Genomic DNA, 26,030 nt, shown 5'->3' with positions numbered 1-26,030 from the left:
CTGCCTGGCGCTACGACTCCTTACTGTCCAGCGGAGACTCCTTTCCCCCCTGTAGAGGAAATTGCCCCGCGGGGGCGCAGCCACTGCTGGTCGGTGCCTCCTACTGCTTTGCAAGGTGGGAAGCTGCCAGTCGCTGGGCGGTGCGACCACCTTTAAAAGGGGAGGGCGCACCACAGCGGCCGCCATTTTGTTTTAATGGTCGGCAGACTCCCGAGAACAATTTGTATTTATACAGCACCTTTAATATAGTGAAACGTCCCAAGGCGCTGCACAGGAGTATAGGCATTGAGATAAAAAATTTGACACCGGGCCGCATGAGAAGAAATTAGGGCAGGCGACCAAAAGCTTGATCAAAGGGGTAGGTTTTAAGGAGCGTTTTGAAGAAGGAAAGAGGTAGAGAGGCGGAGGTTTAGGGAGGGGATTCCAGAGCTTACAGCCTCGGCAACAGAAGGCACGGCCACCAATTGTTGAGCGTTTATAATCAGGGATGCTCAAGAGGACAGAATTAGAGGAACGCAGACATCTGGGGGGGGGGAGGGGGGGGGGGGAAGTTGTGGTTCTGGAGGTGATTACAGAGATAGGGTGGGGCATGCCATGGAGGGATTTGAAAACGGACGAGAATTTTGAAATCGAGGCGCTGCTTAACTGGGAGCCAATGTAGGTCAGCGAGCACAGGGGTATGGGTGAGCAGGACTTGGGGCGAGTTAGGACACGGGCAGCCGAGTTTTGAATCACCTCTAGTTTATGTAGTGTGGAATGTGGGAGGCCAGCCAGGAGTGCATTTGATCATTTAATAACACACTGACAATTAGTATCAACATACCAAAGATCAACCCATTATCCCTTTATAGATAAATGTGGAGGATCTCCACCTACAATCTGATCAGAAAGTGGTGCAGAAAATATTCTCAGAATCTCAAAAAACAAGTTTTCAAACAAGGTGAACTGGATGTGCTGGAGGAGGTGCTAGTACACTCCGAACCACTGAATCCCAAGTCTGGAAGGTAGGCATCAGAGGGGCAGTTACCTCATAGTCAAACTGTATTTGTGACATAGAATGAATGTCAGGATACCCAAAATGGTTTAGCAATTAAATTGGTTAACAAAAATGTCCTACAACAAACGTGAAGTGGAACTGGTGAAGGATCCCAGAGCTAAACAGTGCTAACAAAGGTAGCACAGTAAGTGCAACAACTCGTCCCTGCTAAAACCCTGCAAGGGGTGGGATACATGGAGATGGAGTTTGTTTTGTACCCATTAACAATAGTTGTATTAGCTAAGGAATAATTTTATGAATGCATGTTCCCAGTGTGGAGCTTCACATTAGGAGCGTGGATGTGTGAAATTCCCCTTGCGTATCAATTATTTACTATTGAGCAATGTACAATGCTGTTTAACTGTGAACTGTGATGATGTTGCAATATCCTAACATCACGTCGAGTGCACACGGCACCTTAATCTGCCTGCAAACACCCTGGGCTGGATTTTCCGATCCTTTGCGCTGCGGGTTTCGCTCCGGAGTGGCGTGAAAGGCAGCGGGGAGGTCTCCAGCGCCCCGCCCCGATCCGGTCGGGTTTTGCGGCAGCGCTGAGCCAGGAAGAGCTGCGCCGGGCGTGCATCGCTCCAGGTTGCAACACCGACGCGAGTTTGAGCTCTGGCTCACCCCGTCCGCCCGGAAGTGCGCCCACAATGACCGCTTGGGAAATCAGAGCGGTCCAGCGATCCCGGCAGTGGAGACAAAGGTAAGGTACAGCCAAGGTTAAGTGCAAGTGTTTCTTATTTACATTTTTTGTGCGGTTTGTGTTGCGGCAATGTTTTCGGAATGTTTGTGTTTTTTCTTTTTAGTTCCCCCCCCCCCCCCCCGCAACCAGGCCCCTCGGAGTGCTCACGGCCCGGCTATTTAGCTTGGGAGTTTCCCATCCTTGTGCCACACCTCTCTTAGCGCTACGTTCCCTGACGCAGGGCCCAGATGCCCAAACTTACATACTAAAGCGCAAATTATTCCCGGCCACTAACTTTCTCACCCCGCCATCCTTGTCTCTGCTCATAACTTCTATGAGTCCACTATTGGAGTTGATAATTTATATATCAATTGCGGTCTTTCTGCTCCTCCGAAGTCTCTCCATTTGGTCCTCTGCCAAAGCCGTCTCTTCAAATTCTGTAAATTATTTTTATCACCTTTCATCAGTTCTGATAGGTCAGTTGCAAGCCCCTTAAAGGAAAAGTGGTCTTTGTCTCACATTTCTCTTCAAGTCCATACCGGAGGATCTTAGCAAAGAACCTCACTCTGTCCATTGGATCTTCCAAACTCTGCAATCTAACAAAGCTTCTGGACTTAATGGTAACCCTTATGTCTTCAATTTGTGCCTCTGCTCTGGAACTCCGTTCATGCACATTTTTGTTGTCATCTTAGAAATTTGCAAATCTGCAAGGATCTTTCCCTGCACACTTCTGAGGAAGTTACCATCATCTATCCAAAGTTATATGCATTGCTATGTGGTTTCCTCTCAATTTGATCTGTCTATGCAATAATGCTTATGTTGTCGCTGATGACTCATAGGAACAGGAGGCGGCTATTCAGCCACTCAAGTTTGCTGCGCCATTCAATAAGATCATGGCTGATCTATACCTCAACTTAATATACCTGCCTTTGCTCCATATTACTCGATACCTGTACCCAACATAAATCTATTGATCTCAGTCTTGAAAATTTCGATTGAGACAGCATCCACAGGCTTCCGGGGTAGCGAGAACCAGATTTATACTACCTTTTGTTTGAAAAAATGCTTCCTGATTTCACTCCTAAATAGCCTAGCTCTATTTTTAAGATTAAGCTGCCTGTTCTGGACTCCTCCCCAAGGGGAAATAATTTCTCTGTATCTACCCTTTTGTATCTATTATTTTAAAGACTTTTGATTAGATCAATGGAATACAAACCAAGTTTATGTAATCTGACCTCATCATTTATTGTATTTATATAGCACCTTTAATGTAGTGAAATATCCCAAGGCACTTCACAGGAGTATTATGAGATAAAACAATTTGACACCGAAACACACAAGTAGAAATTAGCGCAGTAGGTAGGTTTTAAGGAGTGTCTAGAAGGGGGAAGAGAGGCGGAGAGGTTTCGGCAGGGAGTTCCAGAGGTTGGGGCCTAGGCAACAGAAGGTACAGCAACCAATGGTTGAGCGATTATAATCAGGAATGCTCAAGAGGGCAGAATTAGAGAAGCGCAGACATCTTTGGGTGGGGTGGGGGGGGGTTGTTGGGCCGGAGAAGATGAGAGAGATAGGGAGGGGTGAGGCTATGGAGGGATTTAAAAATAAGAGAATTTTGAAATCGAGGTTTTGCTTGACCGGAAGCCAATGTAGGTCAGCGAGCACAGTTGGTGCGTATTAGTACACAGGCAGCCAAGTTTTGGATCACCTCTAGTTATGGAGGGTAGAATCTGGGAGTCCAGCCAGGAGTGCATTGGAATAGTCAAGTCTAGAGGTAACAAAGGCATGGATGAGGGTTTCAGCAGCGGATGAGCCGAGGCAAGGGTGGATTTGGGCAATGTTACGGAGGTGGAAATAGGCGGTCTTAGTTATGCTGCAGATATGTGATCGAAAGCTCAGTTCAGGGTCAAATGTGACATCAAGGTTGCGAACAGTGTGGTTCAGCCTCAGACAGAAGCTGGGTAGAGGGATGGAGTCAGTGGCTAGGGAACAGAGTTTGTGGTGGGGACTGAAAACAATGGCTTCGGACTTCCTAATATTCAATTGGAGAAAATTTCTGCTCATCCAGAACTGGATGTCGGACAAGCAGCCTGACAAATTAGAGACCGTGGAGGGGGTCGAAAGAAGTGGTAGTGAGGTTTAACCCTTTAAACCCTGGCATCACTCTGGTGAACTGCACTGTGCCCTCCAGTCCTTTGAGAGGTGGTGCCCAAAACTAAACGCTGTACTCCAGATGAGGTCTGACCAAGGCTCTGTACAGCTGAAGCGTCACTCCCTCACTTTTGCATTCCACCCCCGTGAGATAAAGGCCAACAAGTCCATTAGCCTTTACATTTACACACTTCGTACATTTTCCATAAATCAAAGGGATTGCTCTCTCACACTCGTGTCTCTTTCTATAACAATCGCTTCATCTACTCTCCCACTTTTCCCACATCAATGATCTTCTCCACTTATCATCTAATCCGATCCATTATTTAAAAAAACCCTCAAAATTCCAACTCTATTCATCAACATTCTTCACATTGAACACCCTCAATGCACACAACCTCACGTCTTTTCACAATGCAGTGGTTGATTCATTACATGTTGATCTCATTATGCTCTTCGACAGAGCAATGAAAATTTTGTTTCTTTCAATTCATCAAAAGTCACAATTTCTTTGTGTTTCTCAGAAGTTCAACCAACAGTTTCCACTCGTGTCCCTTGAGGATGCCACTCTCATTTCTTCATCTACATTTGTCCGTACTATCTCAAACTGATCTTGCATATCTTCTCCATTGTTAAAGCTGCCTCCAAGAACTCTTGGTTGCTCTTTTGTGCCAAACATTTCTTTTCCCCTCAACAACAACAGTAGCAACTTGCATTTATATAGCACCTTTAATGTAGTAAAAGGTCCCAAGGTGTGTTATCAGGCACAATTTGACACCGAGCCATTTAAGGAGATATTAGGACAGGTGACTAAAAGCTTGGTCAAAGAGGTAGATTTTAAGGAGCATCTTAAAGAAGGAGAGATGGAGAGCTTTAGGGAGGGAATGCCAGAGCTTTGGGCTCAGAGGACTGAAGACAAGGCCGCCAATGGTGGGGCAGACCACAGCGTTCTCGGAGGATTGTAGGAGGTTACGGAGATAGGGAGGGGCGAGGCCACAGAGGGATTTGAACATAAGGATGAGAATTTTAAATTTGAGACATTGTTGGATCAGGAGCCACTGTAGGCCAGTGAGCACAGGGGTGATCAATCCTCCATAGGTGACAAAGACCATACAAGGCTTAAAAGTTGCTTCCCAATCCATGGAGGCTCTTAAAAGCACATCTGTCGTGCAACAGGATAGGCTTACAGAAAAAAAGTCTGTGGTATCATAGGATATCCTTCTAAACTTGTATCCTCCAATCACACTCTCTCCCTCCACTGCAACCCAACTTATCTCTATTTATCAACATCATCCTGGTCATTGCTCCTTTGAACTTCAAATATGCTGTCCTCCTCCCGGTGTTGAAATCATGACACATCGCGCCTTAATTTACTTTCATAGGACGTGTAGACTGAATCTGCTTACTCCCCTCAACCTTTGCTTCCTCCTACAGCATACAAGCTTTTCACCACAACTTATTTATCTCATGTTTTCTCAGATTCTTTTTTAAATTGGTAGTTTCCAGCACAGTGAGCTTTGGTGTATTACACTGACACCGGACTCACCATTCAGATGGTTCCTTGCCCTAATGCAGTGGTCCATTATTGCTATTATAAGAACATAAGAACATAAGAAATAGGAACAGGAGTAGACCATACGGCCCCTTCAGCCTGCTCCGCCATTCAATAAAATCATGGCTGATCTGATCATGGATTCAGCTCCACTTCCCCGCCCGCTCCCCATAACCCCTTATCCCCTTATCATTTAAGAAACTGTCTATTTCTGTCTTAAATTTATTCAATGTCCAGCTTCCATAGCTCTCTGAGGCAGCAAAGTCCACAGATTTACAACCTTCTGAGAGAAGACATTTCTCCTCATCTCAGTTTTAAATGGGCTGCCCCTTATTCTAAGATTATGCCCCCTAGTTCTAGTCTCCGCGCCCCCCCCCCCCCCGCATCAGTGGAAACATTCTCTCTGCATCCACCTTGTCAAGCCCCCTCATAATCTTATACGTTTCGATAAGATCACCTCTCATTCTTCTGAATTCCAATGAGTAGAGGTCCAATCTACTCAACTTTTCCTCATAGGTCAACCCCCTCATCCCCGGAATCAACCCAGTGAACCTTCTCTGAACTGCCTCCAAAGCAAGTATATCCTTTCGTAAATATGGAAACCAAAACTGCATGCAGTATTCCAGGTGTGGCTTCACCAATACCTTATATAGCTGTAGTAAGATTTCCCTGTTTTTATACTCCATCCCCTTTGCAATAAAGACCAAGATACCATTGGCCTTCCTGATCACTTGCTGTACCTGCATACTATCCTTTTGTGTTTTATGCACAAGTACCCCAGGTCCCGCTGTACTGCGGCACTTTGCAATCTTTCTCTATTTAAATAATAACTTGCTCTTTGTTTTTTTTCTGCCAAAGTGCACGACTTCACACTTTCCAACATTATACTCCATCTGCCAAATTTTTGCTCACTCACTTAGCCTATCTATGTCCTTTTGCAGATTTTTTGTGTCCTCCTCACACATTGCTTTTCCTCCCATCTTTGTATCATCAGCAAACTTGGCTACGTTACACTCAGTCCCTTCTTTGAAGTCGTTAATATAGATTGTAAATAGTTGGGGTCCCAGCACTGATACCTGCGACACCCCACTAGTTACCAACCAGAGAATGAACCATTTATCCCGACTCTTTTCTCTGTTAGTTAGCCAATCCTCTAACCATGCTAATATATTATGTCTGCTATCCAAATAAATACTTTGAGTAGACATCATTTGAGCAGACATAATTAAAGCAGGAGGAAGCTCGCGTGGACTATAAACACCAGCATAGACCTGTTAGAATCAATAACACAGAAATAGGCCATTCAGTCCATGTAATTATAGGTAACTCCACAATACGCAATAAATACTGGAGTCTATACAAGGGTAGAATCTAATAATTGCATGCAATTCATTAAAAAACCTTACAGCATTTCTTCTTTTTAGGCAGTCCCCCTGGAGTTGAGGATGACTTGCTTCCACACTAAAATGAGTTCTAAGGTGACTGATGAGACCAATGCGGGCCTGATGTTCCAGGTACCAAACTTCATTTTTAAGGGTGGAAGATGCCTGTGCGTGGATTTTTTTAACGTGGGGTGGCTGTTGCACACCAGCCACCACACGGGCTTGACAGAGCAAGGTCTTGGTCCAGTGGCAAGGAGATCCGAGACGATTGGAGGAGACCAGGATTTGTCATTCCACTAGCTTTGAATATTTCCTATTTATAATATATCAATGTCTAGAACGCAACAAGAATCATAAATGACAGAATGATACCTCTGTGACTGAAGAGCTCGGTGAGTATAGTGTCGGCAGAAGTGATGACAGCAGATGATTCTGATGGCATGTGGTTGAGGAGATCCATTATCACCTTTGCTTTCTGTTCCTCTTTATGACTGATCCAGTTTGTATTTGACAGAAGATCGAGATCAGACGGAAGATTGACCTGTGCCATAACCTGCACCGTGCAAAAGAACATGTTTATCAACCACCCAGGAAGTTACAGTCGTGGAGAACCATAAACATTAATATTACAGAGTAAATACACTTCACTTAATTCACTTAGGACTTGGCTTGAGCACTATAAATGAATTCTGCATTATGCTTTGGATAGGTCATGGAATGTTATTCTGCAGTGTGTGCCATATTTTATCTGTGAATTGTCTGCACTATGCAATCCGATTGTCAATATTTATCCCTCAGTCAACATAACAAAAAAGAGATTATCTCGTCATTGTTACATTGCTGTTTGTGGGAGCTTGCAGTGCGCAAATTGGCTGCCGCGTTTCCCACACTTCAGTGGCCGCTGCCTGCATGCAGCAAGCCAGTCCCACCCACCCTTTCCTTCAACGAATGTCTGTCCCACCTGTGACAGCGACTAACTCCATCATCATAGGCGGTCCCTCGAACGAGGATGACTTGCTTCCACAAGAGTTCACAGATGTCTCAATGAAGAACCCGATGTCCTGAACTCCAATTGAGGGGGTGGAAGATGCCTGTGCGTGGATTTTTTTTAACGTGTGGTGATCGTTGCACACCAACCACCACACGGGCTTGACAGAGCTAGGCCTTTATCCAGTGGCAAGGGTTGAACCAGGACGACTGGAGACCTGTTCAGCTTCACGGACCAAGTGCGCACACGTATCGCAGAGTGGGCTTGCCCGTACCCTCATTCGCTGCACCTTCGCCCATGATGTTCCAGGGCTCGGCGCTCCAGCTCTATTTATAGCCCCGACCTGCGGTGGTGTTGGACTGTTCAGTCACCTAAGAACTCACTTTTAGAGTGGAAGCAAGTCTGCCTCGATTTTGAGGGACTGCCTATGATGATGATGATGACAGTGGCTACACTCCAAAAGTACTCCATTAGCTGTAAAGCACTTTTAGACGTCCGGTGGTCGTGAAAGATGCTATATAAATGCAAGTCTTTCTTTTTTTCAATTTGAACCTTTGGAACCTGGTATTTCCCCATTTAAAAAAAAGCTATTAGGTACCAAATCACTTTGGTAAATGTTAAAATGCTGGGAGCAACAGATGTTGAAATTATCCCTCAATGTTTTTTTAAAATCAGGAATAACTATATACCTGTACTGCCGTAAAGAGGACTAGGAAATAGTTTATATATTAGGTGAAGAATTTCAGGAGAGAGAAATAAAGTATCTATTTTACAGGTAGGTTTTGTGTATCTCATCCACTGGAAGTTTATGACCTCAAAGACTAAACGGTTACTCCCGATCTTCATTGTAGATATTCTGTACAACAAGGTTCAAAACCACAAAGGGACAAACCATTATGGTTAAATATGAAAGTAATTGTTTCATGGGAACCAGTAATATCTAAAAACACTTTTGAAACGTATGCTTTCTAAATATATCTAACAATTAGCAGGAATGTCCAAAACAGATTATTTGGTTGGGCAGGAGCCATTTTGAAATATTTGGTGTACGCAACTATTGAAAACCCAATATTAAAGCCCAATATTGCAACAGGTTTCCTTTATTCAGCTTTTACCCGGCAGGAGGCTATGCACCACATTGAAACTACCCTGTCCTGTATTTGTTTGAGTCATGCATAGAAAGAAAGTTTGGCAGGCACAGATATAAAATAAACAGCAGTTTTGGGTACACGGTCAGAAGCTTAAGGGGTGTTCTGGTGAGGCCCTTGGAAACCGCCGAACTTTAAAATGATTCACAACTTCGCAAATCATGTCAGTTTGAAGTTTACAGGATATGCTTTCTCAACAGACACAAGACGCGGATAAATCATCCAAGACAGGCATTCTTGATCAAGTAGAACGACAGTTGAAAAAGTTGATATCGAACATGCCTGCTTTGGGGACATGTCCTATGCCCCTTTTTATTGGATAGATTGTGCTCTTCATAATGAACCGCTTCATAGTAAAGTTCAAAGCTATATAGAGAAATCCACAGTTTTGAAAGTAACAAAGAATGGTCCGATGACACCCTTCAATGCCTCTGTTCTCACTGCACAAATTCCGATTCCATAGAATTTTGAAGCTCCTTACATATTCTGCATTCTACTACAAATTTTTTAAATTAATTTCTATGAGAAGTTTAACTATATCTATCCAATGGTCATTGCTGTTTATCATGATGCTTAGTATGTGTAAGGAGTGTCATTTTAATGCACCTGGTAAATTTTCCATAATCACTTTAACTTGTGGGAATAATGGCATTATAAACTCACACCAATTTGCTTTTCTTTATAATATAATGTACGGTTAGAAAACTTTGTTAATGATTATCAACACTAGGCTGGCCAATGTGCATATGGTAGGATGTATGTGAAACAGTAATAAAGCTGACTGACGTGTGACTACAAAATCAAGGATATCACATATATCTTGCATAACAAGGCAGAAAATTAAGAAATAAACTATACATTATATAACAACCACTCCATTCAGTCTACTCAAAAATCCAACATGTCCACAATGATAGCTCAATCATGCACATTACATGCACAATGCTCCCTCAGCCAAGTGCACAGCCATTACATCCACTTCATTTTGCTTGCGATACGAGCTTGAGTCCTACAAAAACAATTGTCACATTCTACACGTCCTACCTGACTATCACCATAAGCAGTAACCAACTCACACAGTGCAGATGATACATCCATCAACTTAAACCACACAAAAGAATGCCAAAATGAAGTGAAATAAACACACAAGAAACAAAAAGACTTGAAAAGATTATTTCAAAGATACATGCTAAAAGCATTCATTGGTAATAGAGTGATGGGCTGGGTGTCAGACCACAATTTTCAATCTTAATGAATGATTTAGATGAAGGGATCAAGTATAATGTATCCAAGTGTGCTGATGATACAAAGCTAGGTCAAAAGGTAAGGTGTGAGGAAGACACAAAGAATCAGCAAAGGGATATAGACTGTAGACAGATTAAGTGAGTGAGCAATAAGGCAGATGGAGTTGAATGTGGGGAAATGTGAGGTTATTCACTTTGGTAGGAAGAATAGAAAAACAGAATATTTTTTAAATGGAGACACACTATTACATATTGGTGTTCAGATTTGGGTGTCCTTCTACACAGCTCAGAGAGTTAGCATGCAGGTACAGCAAGCAATTAGGAAGGCAAATTATATGATGGTCTTTATTGCAAGGGGGCTGGAGTACAAGTGCAAGGAAGTCTTGCTGCAATTGTAAAGGGCTAGGATGAGATCACACCTGGAATACTGTGTACAGTTTTGGTCTCCGTACTAAGGAAGGATATACTTGCCTTAGAGGGAGTCCAGCGAAGGTTCTCTAGATTGATTCCTGGTAGGATGAGAGGGCTGTCCTATGAGGAGAAATTGAGTAGAATGGGCCATACTCTCTGGAGTATCGAAGAACGAGAGGTGATCTCATTGAAACATATTAGATTCTGAGAGGGCTTGATAGGGTAGATGCTGAGAGGCTGTTTCTCCTGGCTGGAGAGTCTAGAACTAGGGGGAATCATCTCAGGATAAGAGGTCGGCCATTTAGGACCGAGATGAAGAGAAATCTCTTCACTCAGAGAGTTGTGAAACTTTGGAATTCTCTACCCCAGAGGGCTGTGAATGCTCCGTTGTTGAGTATATTCAAGGCTGAGATCGACAGATTGTTAGATTCTAAGCGATTCAAGGGATATGGGGATAGGGTGGGAAAGTGGAGTTGAGGTTGAAGATGAGCTATGATCTTGTTAAATGGCAGTGCAGGCATGAAGGGCCAAGTGGCCTACTCCTGCTCCTATTTCCTATGTTCTTTCCTGTCCATTAAAATGCATGGAGGAAATCGCTGACTGGCAAGAGCACAAGCAGAAGACCCTGGTCAGTGTTTATTCCACTTGACCTCACAAAACTCACGTGTAATAAACATCAATTCCTTCCAGTTATCATCCTCCATTAAATCATTATTACAAAAAAAAACTGAATAATTACACTCATCCAACTTGTATGAAATGTTAGAAATCAATCATTACACAAACAGTTGTAGCTTGTTACAAATCTATTCATTGTGTTGATACAGCAGGAACATTTTTTTTTCAAAAAGAGGGTGCATAAACTCAAGTGACTGTCATTTGCCTCGTACCACTTATATTAAGTGCTGCCCTGGCAGAGGCCTGGGGAGCACCCTTTCATTTGGGGAAGAATGCAATCTAGACAGAGACCACCTAAAAAAAAAATCAGGAAGCAGATGGACTGAAAGAGAGAAAAAAGGAGAGACACATTATGAGTAACTTTATAAACTTATTAGCAGACAGCAACCCCCTATTTTCTTCATTTATTGTAGGCCCACACACATCACTCCCCTGAAGAGTCAGGCAGGTAACCTGTTGCCAGGTTGTTGCCAGTGTGCTGATTTTGATTTGTGGATTGAATTTATTTAGTACGAGGGTAAATTTTCTTTCTGCCCAGTCCATGAAAATGTGGGCACAACAACAGGCAATCTAGTCAGACATCTCCCAATCCTGTTCTGCACTGACTGCATTCATTCTAATTTTCCCTCTATCTTGTCAGGGAGAACATTCTGACTTTGACTTGGTGCCTCAGCTTAATGGTACAACTGAGATTTGGTGCTCCAATGTACTGCCTCTGTGGATCTCATGAATTTGGGAAAAAAAATACAAAAAGAAGTAATAAGATACAAGATGCAAGGGATCTGTTCTATCAAAACATTGGCAAGCACAACACTAAATAGATCAAAAAAATCTGCTGAGTAAAGCTCAAAACCAAAGCACAAATAAAATAAATTAGACTTGGTCTTCCATAAAGGGGCAAGTCCACATTTGCCAATCTCTGCATTGTAGACAGTAGAGGCACAGTCACCAGGGGAGTGGAGTACATGTCCCATCATCATCTTAAAGGGCCGGTGCCAAAATCAACTCTACCTACGTACCTGAAGGTTCTCCACACAGCTGGTACCAAGAGAGATTGTTCGACGCTCAAAACGCCCATTGGCACTTGAAGCAGCGCTTTGACAACGACGAAACTGAAAAACAATTACAATGAGGTCTTCTTGTCTAATGCAGGCCAGCTGCAGAAGAGTCTCTGAAACTGGCAATGCCAGGGGAGGCACCTTTTATACATGATGCCAGAAGGGACGGCCAATGCCATTCTCCCGGTTCGTGACCCAGACTTACTCTTAGTGGCACATGATGTGCTGAATGTAGAATGAAACAAGTTACCTGCACATGCTAAAGCCAGGAAAATAAAAGGAATTCATAAATTTATGCTTTTGGTCAATTTTTGTGCTCATCAAAATGAGGGATATTGGCGCCGATGAAATTGGATAATGCAACACCTTTCCTACTTGTTGCACCCGATGCCAGTATTAAGCACTTCCAGGTTAGGTATCGCACAGCCAGATGCAGAGTAAAGCTCCCTCTACTCTTCCTGAACAATGTGCCATAATTCTAACTTCCTTTCCCACACCAGCCATTTTTATGGACTCTGAATTGAGTTTGCAAATTTAGTGCCAAATTGTGCCAAAGGATGGGTACCTTGTGGTCTAGGCACATCTCAACCAGAAATTGGGACGAGGCTGTCCTAAACTCATTGCACATGGGACCTTTGCAGCCATCAGAGAGAGACTTTCATCTAGGCTGATTGAAGTGAGCTACCAAAATCCTTAAACAAAAGCAATACATGCACACTGTTAATTAGAGTTGAAGGAAAGTGTAAGGGAGTACTTTCAATACATACAAGACCCTCGTCTAAGCAGTGTTTCCACAAATGCTGATTCTAGTAGTGTTCATCTTACTGCACTCTCAACTTCTCTGTGCACACAGGCAGCTTTATGCTGCCAGTGGCTGGAAATCATACCCAGTTGATTGGGTTGCTTCACTGATAATATACTCCAGTAATGTCCACAATAGTAAGGGATTTGATGGAGTTAGAGGGATGATAGAAAACTGGATTAAAAATTGGTTAGATAGCGATCCCGATCCCGCCCAAAAGGGAAGTGGATGCACAACATTGCGCTCCACTTCCTGTGGAGGGGTGGTAACCTGAATTTCGCTTCCGGGGCGGGACTTCTGTGCCAGGCGCAGAATGTCCGAACCCCGGAGTGGTTACCGCCCCCAACCGGGGCGATAGGGAATTTTGGCTCCAAAGATTTAGAGAGGATACAACTCACAATCACAAGGATGCTGCCCAGTATGTGGAAATACAAATGCGAAGAAAGACTTGAAAAATTGGGTCTTTTTTGTTAGAACACCACAAGATTATGAGCCAATAAGATAGAAGTGTTTAAAATTATGAAATGATGTAGAGAAGAAGATTATTATTTTCTGTTGTTGAGGGGTCAAGAATGAGGAGCCACAGATACAAAATTAAATGCAAGAGATTTAGAAGAGGACAGGAGAAACTTCTTTACACAGAAAGTTGTGAGGATGTGGAATTTATATTCAGGGTTAGTGGTTGAGCCAGAAACTACACCAACATACAAGATTAGATTGGATAGGTGAATGCAGGAAAAAAGGGCTGAAGAGGTTTGGGAATATGTCGGGTAACTGGGATTAGAACAAGTTGCTCACATGGATGGGTAAACACAGACATTGCCTGATTGGATTGACTGGCCTGTTTGTGTTGTAACTTCTATGGGCTAGAATTTGCACTGTTTCACCGCCTGGTTTCTCGGCGGTATTGGCCGTTTTGGGCGAGAACCGGGTCGTCGAAAAATTCCCCAACTGAGGCATGCCGGCGTTTTAGGCGCCGCTGGGGAGCAAACTGGCGCGATCGTTGGCTGAGTGGGGACCCCCGTAGGTAAGTATAAAAAAGTAAATGTAAAAATGCCCACGGGGATCAGTGGAGCTGGGCGGTAGATTAGTAGGTCTGCAAGAAAAAGGTAAGTGATTGTTTTTTTTTTTACTATTTATTTTCAAAATCTGTTGGGGTGATTTCATTTTAACGTGTGTTGGGAATGTTTTTTTGAATTTTTTTTATTTAGGTTTTTAAAAAAATTAAATTCTTTTTTTCGCAGTCTCAGGGTAAATTTTTATAGATTTTTTAAATTTAATCGCCCATTGTTTTTTTTTTATGCACCACCCAATCTAGCCGAAATTGCACTTTTTCGCCCAGATTGGGGGTGCAAGGCCCATATTTTTTGCTGGGCAGATTTTAAAAACCATTTTCGGAAAGTTTGCGCCGACGATAATCTTCCCAGCCATAGCAGTTTTTTGGGCTGCAATCAGACACTGGCGGGCTTTGGGGAAATTCTAACCCTATGTATTTCTATATATGAGCCTGTTTGCCAACCTTTGAATTCTATATGGAGAAACTCTGATCAAAGCTATGGAGAGTTTTCTTTATTCCATGATTTGTTACGTTAAACTCTTGTGCAGATCCATTGCAGTAAGACACCCAATAGATGGCTGCAAAATACACCCCAAAGATACATCTCCCAAGAAGTAACAGTTTTTGGAAACTGATATGACTCAGTGCATACAAACAGAAGAATGTTTCATGCATCTATCAGATATTCCCATTCCTGTTTCAATTTAAAATATATACAGCTAACTCTTCTACTAAAATAATGAAGGAAATTAAAATTAAGCATTCATATTTTAACATCTAACAGTATAATTTCAGTGCCTTAAATGTTAATTTGAAGGAGTACCCTATACTGAAAGTACCCCACCCACACTTTCCTTCTGCATTAATGAAAACAGGGCCACATCAGAGATAGACATCTACAGGTCTGTTTTTTCACAATTCGGGATTGTTAGGAATTTCTGTTAACAGTAGAATGTAATGTTACAATGATTCCTTTACAGACAAATAGCAAGTTATTATAATTCCACATTATTATCTGAATCTGCTTTGTGAGGCCAACCCAGTAAGAACCTGATTGAAAGTCAGGTCCTGGAGTTGAAAGGGTCACGTTCTAATCTGCTCTGCATTCAGTCCCCTCAGCTAACTACTTTAAATTAGCTCCATCTCAGCATAAATCACGCTGAAACATTTATTTGTTCTCTTCTAACGCTCATGCGCATGCTGGGAAGAGCTTAGAGAACAAAAGACCCAAGTATCTGTGATCAAAATTATTCCTATTGTGAAATATTTGTCAGGGATGAATGCTGCCTCGGTTTCATTTTTGGTTCATGTATGTACCAAAAATCAGCAGCTACATTCAAGGGCAATTTCTGGTATTTAAAAAGCAAAATCCTCATCCGACAAGATACTCCCTATTTGGTACGAATCTCCTACCCACGTGATGTGTGGGTGTATTCCATGTATCAGAAAATCCCCTCCAACACCCATTTTTTTCACTTGCACTTTCCGTTCATCCTTCCCTCCTTACCTGTAATGTTGGCTCCTGCTCCCCTTAGTAAGATTTCCCAAATTTTTTTTGGGGGGGGGGGGGGTGGTGGGGGGAAAGAGAGTGTTGGTGGGGTGAAATACGGTAGTATATCATCTCAAGGTCTGAAAATATTGCCTGTGCAGCACCTGATTGACCACTTGACTGTGTGAGGAACATTATTACAGCTAGGAAGGCAGTAAGGACTGAAAAGGATTTCTGCAGCAACTTAGGGGTGACAGAAGGTTACCAATTTAGAGAACTGGTAGAGAGAGGGTGTAGATAGTTTAAGACTCGGAGGTGGGACAAAGAAAAAGGGTAGAAGATATATTGCGTCTAATCAAGTCCATGCATTTTCTAAATTGTTTAATAAAAATAAAAGGAAAATCAACAGCACTCCTTGGGACCAATTTGTAAGTTTTCACACTTTGCTGTGTCAAACATCAACCTAATTAACTGTCCTTTATAGGATATCCTGACATAACAGGCTTATGGATTGAGCAAGGAAAAGTTACTTTACTGACCTTTGTGTTACTGTCCTGAATACCTCCTGAATTGTTCAGAAACATCACTTTCAGGGGTTGCATTAATTTGGCAATAGCTGCTGTGACACCCAAGGAATCTAAAAGCACCAATCGGCCATCAGAGGTCTCTCCCACAGAGCAGACGACAGGAATGTGACCCGACTCCAGGCTCCAATTTAACAGATCTTCCTCGATCGAAGCTACACTCCCGAAACTATACAATAGAAATCACAGTCAATCTAATTGCCGCTGCTATCCTTTGCAAAATTATGCAGTCAAAACATCAAGAATATTCACTTTGATCTCTTATTTCATAAAAAGACCACTATAGTGCAGACATCGAGGAGCACATCTGTTCTAACAGGAAAAATATAACCCAGGTATTTGTGAACTAAGTTTTCTTGCTTAGAGGCCATATAGATTTTTAAATGATCTGCCCAAGTCACAAAAGGTAGAGAGTAGATTTCCCCACTCCTCTCAGATGACATAATACCTCACTGCCTGCGAGATCTCAGAAAATCCACCCTTGTTTGTTTTATCTTTTTTTCTTAAAAAGCAAGCACATCATTGTAATGTGCTTGTAAATTATTTAAATTAAATGAAGATAATTAATAGATTTGATCGATGTAAACTGTTTCCTCTGGTGGGGGAGTTCAGTACAAGGGGGCCATAACCTTAACATTAGAGCTAGGCCGATCAGGGGTGAAATCCAGAAGCACTTCTTCACACAGAGGGTAGTGAAAATCTGGAACTCTCTCCCCCAAAAAGCCGTTGTTGGAGCTACTACATTTGAAAATTTCAAAACTGAGGTTGATAGATTTTTGTTAGGCAAGGATATGAAGGGTTGTGGAACCAAGGTGTGTAAATGGAGTCAAATACAGATCAGCTATGATCTGATTGAAAGAAAGAACAGCTTGAGGGGCTGAATGACCTATTCCTGTTCCTAAATCTTAAGTAAGAATATTAAAGAAATACACCATGGCCTTTTTCGACTCAAGTTCCATCTATTGAATATGAACGAAAATCTTTAGGCATTCGGCCCTCTATTTTTCCAAATTCATTCTGGAACTTTCTATAGGTTGAAAGTTGAATAAATGAATATCTGGACACCTGCACTCCTGAATACAGGAGCCATTACTATTCTATTCCCGAGGTTGAGACATTATGCAACAGTGGGGACCAAATTTCCTTTTTAATGAAAAATGGAGAATGCCTATTCCCCTCCATATGTTCAGCTATGAACTCATTGAATGGCGGTGCAGGCTCGAAGGGCCGAATGGCCTACTCCTGCACCTGTTTTCTATGTTTCTATGTTTCCATAATGAATCACCTGCTAGCAAAAATCAGATGAATTGCATGATTCAAAGCTGACATTTCTCCGCATACGATTCTGTTGCTGAATCGGTACTCGAGAAAATCAGGGATTCTCCTGCTTAAGAGGAATTGCACCCCCAACATTTTGGGGCTTAGTTGTGACAGCTCAGTACCTGTCGCCAGTGACCCCTTACTAATGGAGCCTCACTCAATCACGGAGAGGCACTCAGCCACACACATGGATATGTGTGGCAGCACTTCTGTGAAAAGGCCAAGGATGTCTTCCCCATGGGGTTCGTGGGGGAGGAGGGGGGACAAGACCACCCTTCAGTGCACCTCTCCTCTAGTATGGCAAATATTAGAACGGGGAAATCTCTGTCTCTTGAAGCTTATCATTTTTCTAGTTAGTGTTTATGCCAAACACTTTACAGTGAACACGTGCGAATTGCCGACACTTTAAATTTGATAACAGAATTATTTCTTCTTTACTGTAACAACATTGAAATTCAACTTGTTTCGTTGACCTACAAATCATTAATATTTCAAGTATTTAACAACCTTGCCCGTCATACTTAAAAAATAGCTGTACCTATTGGGAGATAGAGGCGCTTCTGCTCGCAGCAAGGATCCTCCATTAAAAAATGGCATAGTGACCGCTGAATTCCTGTGCAGTGCGTCAGTTAGAATCCTGCAATTCCGGAGTAATAAGGATTTGGTTTCAGTGAATGAATCTGATGTCTCGTCATCATGCTGACATGATAATCCCATCACAACCACAGGTTTCATGTCCATGCGCTGCAGGAAAGCCAGGCCGAATGCCAAACTGGACACCATCTCTTTCGAGCAGAAGATCTCTTCATCCACCTGGCAGAAAAAGATAGGTTAGCGACTCCTGTACCACAAATCAGTTCATGGGTACGGAATGCAATGGTTCTATTTTCAGACAATCAACAGATTAATTATTTCACTTGCTTTTCCCACTGGCTGTTGGTAGTTTTTTTTAAAATCATACCTATCAGGTCAGGTTCAGAGTGTCCTTCTGTGACCTGCTCATGGCCTCAAAAATCTATCTCAGTCATTTAAAGAAAAATGGCCCTGCTTTTTAGTTCAACTCAATTTTAAAACAGAATGAGACACAAAATATCTGCACAAATTAAAGGGTTGTATCATATTCCACAGTTTTCAGTGAGTGGCTAAAGTGTAAGAGTCACAATGCAATGTCATCATTTTAAGGGATGCATTTTTTCTGCTCTTTCATGCTTTTAATTAATAGAAGCACAAGAAGGGTTCCATTACAAAAATATTCCACCATGTTTTATGCTAGAATAAGAGTCAGAGACCTGACTAAGCTGGAAGTTAAACTTCAAGTCAGTGTTATAATACTCGAGAAAATAATAAAAAAATCTAGACTAAAGAAAGGCCATTTGGACCATAAAAGTGCATCTTTCTAATACCTTAACTCATCAATTGTAGCATCCAACTTTGACAGCCCCAATGTTCTTGCTTCTACGACCCCTTCTGTCAGCATTTATGTTAAAGCATAAATTTATCAAAACACAACACTTTTCAAACTTATTCCAGGAATAATGGGCCCAAGTTTCGTCTGTCCCGCAGAACGGCGCACCTCCGAGAGGCCTGCCTATTTTGTAGAATTAAAAGCACGCCTAAAAACTTACCTCGCAATTCTCGGTGTTCAGCAGGCCTGTTTAGCAGTTGGTGTTGCTCAGCACAAGCAGCTGGGGGCGGAGCTACAGCCCTGCGCCGAAAAGAGTGCCGGCAGCTACGTGGGTGTGCAGAAGCTCCTGGCCCTCCCAGCGCATCCTGACTCCGGGCGACCCTATCCCTGGCCGAAGGAACATCGCGATGTTCGCCGCCCCTATCCCGGGCCGAGTGGCCTGCCTGCCTCACCATCCCTCGCCTCGCTGCCACTGTCCTTACCTCCTCGGTGGCGGGGCCCGCCCGACCAGCAGCTGTTCGACGGCGGGGCCCGCCTGAACTCCTCCCCAGCGGTGGGGCCCGCCCGACCAGCTCTTCGACAGGCTGTTGGAGGGCTCCTGGTGTTCCCGAACGGATAGGTGCTGCAGTAGGCGAGTAGAAACTTAATTTTTTATTTATTGATTGATTGATTATTTATTATTGTTGATGGCTCTTTATTGGTAAAAGTGAAGTGTTTCATGCTTTGGACAATCCCCTAACTTCCCCCCCCCCCCCCCCCCCCAAATCTCTGGCTACTTGCACCTAATTCTGAAGTGGATGCAAGGTTTTTCTGAGTGTACAAAAGTCGGCACTCACTCCATTCTAAGTTAGTTTGGAGTAACTTTTCGCTGCCTAAACTTGCAGAACAGGCGTGTGGCTGGTAACACCCCCTGTTGAAAAAAAACTGAACTAAAACAAAACTAAACTAACTCACTAGAACTGGAGCAAACTAAATGCCAAGAATTGCGATTTCTAAGATACTCCAAACTAAACTAGTTGCTCCCCAAAAAAAAAAGGAGCAACTCTAGCTGAAACTTGGGCCCAATATTTCCAGCATGGTACCATTTTTGATTAGTTTTGTGTGTTTTAGGAATCTATATAATGAAGATTTAACATAGGCTGCTGGCAGTTGTTTCTTCTTGGTCACATCCTTTTTGGACGTAAACTCCAAACATACTGGCAAATCTTCTCTCCATCTCTTCTGAATTTGTGCATCTTCTGATGTTTAGTCAACTGTCAAACCAGTGCCCTGAACAGCTCACTGTTGCTATTGGAGCCATGAACTGGCTCACCATTGTGGGCCCACAACTGACACGAGTACTGTCCTACATTTATGTGGAAAAATGTGGTCTGGCCATTGCTACTGCCCAGATTTCTCTGTAGATTAAGCTTACAGTTACATCATAAGCAGTCCCTCAAAATCGAGGAAGACTTGCTTTCATTCTAAAAAAGAAAGTGAGTTCATAGGTGACTGCAGTCCAATACGGGAATTACAGTCTCGGTCTGTCCCACCTGTGACAGTCGTTGAAGGAAAGGGTGGGTGGGGAGTCTGGCTTGCCGCACGCTCCTTCCGCTGCCTGTGCTTGCTTTCTGCATGCTCTCAACGACGAGACTCGAGGTGCTCAGTGCCCTCCTGGATGCTCTTCCTCCACTTAGGGTGGTCTTTGGCCAGGGACTCAGATGGCTGCTTGTGTCGGGCATACGAACAATGTGGCCTGTCCAATGTGGTCAAGTGTGGTCAGTGCTTCCATACTGGGGATGTTGGCCTGATCGAGAGCCTGATGGTGCATCTATCCTCCCAGGGGATTTGCAAGATCTTGGAGACATTGTTGGTGGTATTTCTCCAGCGATTTGAGGTGCCTACTGTATATTGTCCACGTCACTGAGCCATACAGGAGGGCGGGTATCACTACAGCCCTATAGACCACAAGCTTGGCGCCAGATTTGAGGGCTTGATCTTCGAACACTCTCTTCCTCAGGTGACCAAAGGCTGCGCTGGCGCACTGGAGGCAGTGTTGGACCTCGCCATCGATGTCTGTCCTTGCTGATAATAGGCTCCCGTGGTATGGAAAGTAGTCCACTTTGTCCAAGGCCGCGCCATGGGCTCAGTGCTGTGTGGCACTGCACACAGTTTCAGATGTTTGGCAGTTTTCTCTGCAGGTTAAAGTCAAATGTTCTGCACTACCGTCAATCAGCATCAAAAAATAGGCAACAAGGAGGAACATACTTTGTTAGTTTATCAACGTGTCGGCTGCCTTTGCTGAATTCATGCACGCAGTTCAGTTCCTATTACTATTCAAGGCCTGTGGAGTTCTACATGTCCTACAAATCCAGCTGTCTGTCGTGACTCCATAGTAACGTTTTCCAATTTGATCTTGCTGAGCTGTTGCAGAATGGAGTTAAGCATATATTTAGTCAGTGCATTACTCGTTTTTACACTCAAACCGTTTCCTGACTAGGTGGGCTTTTGTTAACAGGTTTTGGCACTTCCTCTCATTCAACTGTAGGCATTCATCACCGTCATATCGTAAGTTTATCAGCTGATCTCACTTAAGGACTCTGCTGTTATTCCACATATAAAAGCAGTCTGGAATAAACTGAAAGGATCAGGTGACAAGAGAACCCTAGCACACCAACTGGTTATTCACCATTGATCATCACTACAGTCTTGGCTTGGTCACTTATTTTTATCATTGGTGTTCATTGGACATGGTAATGCTCTAAAATTAAAAATAAACATCTGTACCAGTTTGATGAAACATTTCCTTGTTGTGGAAGAAAACAGTTTGGAATTTTTTTTTCTATTCCCGGTACAAATCCATTTGTTATTGCAGTACAAGATTAGGAACTGGTTTAAAATCAGCAAGCTCTTCTGCAATTCAGTGTATAACTTCTAAGGACATCTTCTCTGTGCAACTGAAGAGTTTATTTTCCTGAACCAAACATGGCAATCTTTAGCAAAACTGGAGTTTAATGCCAAGAAGTTTGGCTGTTATGTGCTTTATGCATCCCTCGCAGAATCAATGTGTTGAGGTCAACGTATTCCCTTCTTGTCACATCATATGGTGCAGTGTCATTGTTGCAAAATCACATGATTGGATCACGAGGTGTCATCGGTCACCGGTCCCCACCAGCAAAAAAACAAAGTTGCAAGAGACCATTAACTTTGTCTATGGTTACGAGAAAGGATGAAGAAAAGGTGCAGAAAGTCGATAGTTATGCAGAACAACATGTTCTAGAGGGAGCTCCAAGAGAGAGAAAATCATCTTGGTCTTGAGATGATGTTAATAAATAGTCAAACATCAACCTCATTGTTAGGACATCTCTCAATTGCCTTCTAACATGCTGCAGAATATGTGTTATCTTATGCATAACCTTAAACGTACTGTCAGTCACATTATTGTACACCAGTTGACTTTAAACTTTTTTTCTTCTATTCCTGTCATTATATGGTAGGTTACCTGCATTGTGACAAATAATGTTTTACACTATAGAAGTAATTTTGTGTGTTTGTGCTCAGAGTGCAGAGCCTCATCCAGTGGGAGCGTATATTGGGAATTCGGTGCCCCTACAATTTTCCATATTGCCAACTAGGTACACTTATTGGGAATTTGAGCACATGACTGGAACATTTTAGTTATTCCCACACTAACAAAGGTGAATTATTGACTTCACTTTAAAAAGGCCATGACTTGTGTGCATTATTCAAGTGGGTCTAAAATCCATCAAGCAGAGGATGAAGGGAATAAATGTCCACTTAATAAATCAATTCCTTAATGGCTCTTTGGGCTTGAGCAGTCTGTTGTATACAACGCGGGTGAAACTGCCCCGCTCCCCAAATGGGGCACACAATTCAAATTAAATTAAAAATTTATCGACCAGCGAAAGCAGAACCTAACTGACCCGGAATTGGGGTCTTGGTGCAATAAGGGGTCGGCACGCACAATTATATCATTGTCATGTGCTATGCTGCACAAGGCAAAAACTACATGGCACGCGCAAAGCCGTTTCCACCGCCGCCATCCCGGGGGAGAATCCGGGCGGGTCGCTTCCGCTGCCTGCCCCCGGGCGAAAAGTCATTAGTGCCAACGGGTCTGTCGGAAAGGAGCAATTTCGGCCCCAAAGACTGTAACACCTTTTATAGTTTAAAAAAAAAAGACAACTGTGTACTTCTGTATCTACTGGTGAATTTTGTTGTGCTCAAAACGAGGAGTGTTGTTGCGGTGAATGGAACCCAACTTTCCACTTTTTGCAGCCACGGTCAGTACAATTCCCAAATCTTTCCACTCTGCTCCAACAATGTGCCTTAATCCCAAACTCAGAAACATCTCCCTCAATGCACAAGTCTAACATTTTCATGTTGCAAATCAGCCACCCTACGGCTTCTTCGGATGTTACTGCCATTAGAGACATGGACCACAGTCGCCCTTGCCCCAGCCCCAGCCCCAGATTAATGTCACATTATAGCCAGTAGAATGGGGGCACCTTCATTCCACCAATTGTGGTTGACCACTAGAGGTGGAACCAGTTCTCACAGATAAAAGGACAGACACTTAGCCACCCAATCCTCCAAAATCTGCCATGGTAAAGCTGGATCTATGATTCTACCAACAACCTGTCAAGTCTGTTAACAAAAAAAGGATTGGACGAGGGGAAAAAATGGTCACAAAAAAAATGCATTTTTGTGACCATTTTCTCCCCTCGTCCAATCCTTGGCTGGAATATGGTTCCACAGGCGAATAGTACAGACAAGGAGCACTCTTACTGTACCACCTGAACTGCCCGAAGGGGCTCCACCTGCGGGGACTTCCAGCCTGCCAGTTTTCCAGAGGTGATGCAATGGGCTGACCATTAGAATCACCGTCGTTTTATGGCACTTTCCTTGGTTTCTCTCCATCCTGTCCCCTGGCCCAAAGCTGACGAGATTGAGTGGGAGTCGAGAATTATTTAAAAAAAATAAAATGCAGCCGGTACAATCAAATAAAATACTTGCCGGGTTTCAAAATCAGTTGAAAAAAAAAATGTGAAAAAGCAAGTCATTATTCTGGCCGCATGACAAACAATTTGGGGCACGATACACACGAACTACAGGTCCATGTTTACAAAGCAGGCAACTTCCGAAGTGGGCACGAGAGTTTCGCAACTTTCTAATTGCATTTTGTAAACTGAACAGCAAATCTGAAAGTAAGAGAAATAAACTCGGTTGAACACTGACTCGGAGACGATTTACAAGTTGCCGTCAGACCAAATGTGGTGGTGCACCGGAGCTGCCGCCCTTACCTCCACCACCGCGAAGAGCTTGTTGCTGCCGCTGGCGTTTTGGAACTGGGTGAGCCAGTAGCGGGCTTCCCGGGGGTCGGCGCCGATCTCGTTCAGGAACATCTTCACGTCCCTGTAGACCAGCGAGCGGGTGGCTCGGTGGTGGTTGACCAGCGGCACCGAGCGGTCCGCCTCCTGCGCCGCGGTGTGCCGCAGCTCGCCGTGGTGGCTGGCTTTGACCGCGCTCAGCCGGCGCAGCCCCGGAGCGCTGCAGGACGAGGCGATCAGGACGGCTTTGGAGGAGATCAGCTGGCCGGCTCTGGCCACGGCCCTGCTGCCGGCGGACGCCGAGCTGGCTGTTGCCATTCGACCGCTCCGCTTGCACCCGCGCGATGTCCCGCAGCTGTAACCAGCGCTGAAACTGACGCGTCCTCTCCCTCTCCCTCTCCCTCTCCCCTCGGTGTGAAACTGACGCGCCTACACCCGCGCTGTCAATCACCCACATCTCGGCAGCTGCACGCCCCGTCACCGCCTCGGCGGCTCCCGGACACCCCGAGCCGCCTATCCCAGACCCAGGGCGTATTTCCTTCCATTCAAGGTCTCATCGTTTTTTTATATACATTTCAAAAATACACTTTATTCATTAAATTTGTCACGTTGCATTTACAAGAATGGTTCCAGGGGTGAGGAAGTTCAGTTGCCTGGATAAACAGGGGTGAGGAAGTTCAGTTGCCTGGATAGACTGCAGACGCTACAGGGTTGTTCTCCTTAGAGCAGAGGAGATTGGATAGAGGTGTTCAAAATCATGAGGGGTCTAGACAGAGTGGATAGAGAGAAACTGTTCCCATTGATGGAAAGGCTGAGAACCAGAGGACACAGATTTAAGGTGATTGGCAAAAGAACCAAAGGCGACATGAAGAAAAACTTGTTTTACGCAACGAGTGGTTAGGATCTGGAATGCACTGCCTGAAAGGGTGGTGGAGGCAGATTCAATCGCGGCTTTCAAAAGGGAATTGGATAAGTACCTCAAGGAAAAAAATTGGAGGACTACGGGAGAGGGCGGGGGAGTGGGACTAGTTGAAGTACTCTTGCAGAGAACCGGCAGGGGCTCGATGGGCTGAATGGCCTCCTACTGTGCTGTAACCATTCTATGATTCTGCATCACAGTGCAATTCAATTCACAGTGCAATACAGATTAAATACAGTACACTGCACTTTCGGGTGCCCTTTTCCACTTACAGTGCAGTTTACTTGCATTAAATATTATCTGCTACATGCAACCCAAGGAGGGGTTTATACTGGTTCCAGACCCTCCAGTGTACAATGGCTGGAGGGTCTTTGGCCTTTTCCTAGGTCACATGCTACATTCTACATTACTGAAAATTATAGGGGAAAACACTGACCGATTGCAGAAGGATTGAAATACAAAAAACGGAACCTCCTTTCATTAAACAGTTGACATTTACACTGTTGGGTGTTTATGCATTTGTCTTCATTTTAATGACTTTTTTGAGGAAAATTGGTTGGGCGAATGCATTGGTTGGGAAATCATTACAGGGAACGGCTTTACAAATAGTAAGAAGTTAGAAGAGTTAAAATGCTAAATAATTCAAATACCAGGCCATGGTGACCTTGGGTTGCCAACCCTCCAGGATTGCCATGGATCTCCAGGAATTAAAAACTCACTGTTGTGAGCAACCTGGGAGAAAAATCATAGTGGCATAAAAAACACGTTTTTTTAAAGATTTTCTTTGAACACTTTCC

At 43.6% G+C, this 26,030-nt stretch overlaps 1 protein-coding gene across 6 annotated transcripts in view; it reads right to left on the bottom strand.

Annotated features, from left to right (window-relative positions):
- Positions 1-24,715, bottom strand: part of nags (N-acetylglutamate synthase) — a 42,453-nt gene extending 17,738 nt beyond the window's left edge. For 3 of the 6 annotated variants that reach the window (XR_011588222.1, XR_011588223.1, XM_070864404.1), the window contains exons 1-6: positions 24,288-24,715; positions 18,121-18,395; positions 16,218-16,431; positions 12,292-12,384; positions 10,655-10,714; positions 7,176-7,356 (exon numbers count right to left, since the gene is read on the bottom strand). Coding sequence is in view for 4 of the 6 variants with exons in the window: in XM_070864404.1 (XP_070720505.1) it covers positions 7,176-7,356; positions 10,655-10,714; positions 12,292-12,384; positions 16,218-16,431; positions 18,121-18,395; positions 24,288-24,632 (1,168 nt within the window). In the remaining 2 variants the exon portion in view is untranslated. The remainder of the gene's footprint in view (positions 1-7,175; positions 7,357-10,654; positions 10,715-12,291; positions 12,385-16,217; positions 16,432-18,120; positions 18,396-24,287) is intronic. The other 3 variants (XM_070864406.1, XM_070864407.1, XM_070864408.1) reach the window with 3 other exon arrangements.
- Positions 24,716-26,030: the final 1,315 nt, after the last annotated feature.

The sequence above is a fragment of the Pristiophorus japonicus genome, chromosome 21 (genome assembly GCF_044704955.1).
Source record: "Pristiophorus japonicus isolate sPriJap1 chromosome 21, sPriJap1.hap1, whole genome shotgun sequence".
NCBI lineage: Eukaryota > Metazoa > Chordata > Chondrichthyes > Pristiophoridae > Pristiophorus > Pristiophorus japonicus.
This window is presented reverse-complemented; position numbering and strand designations above follow the sequence as displayed.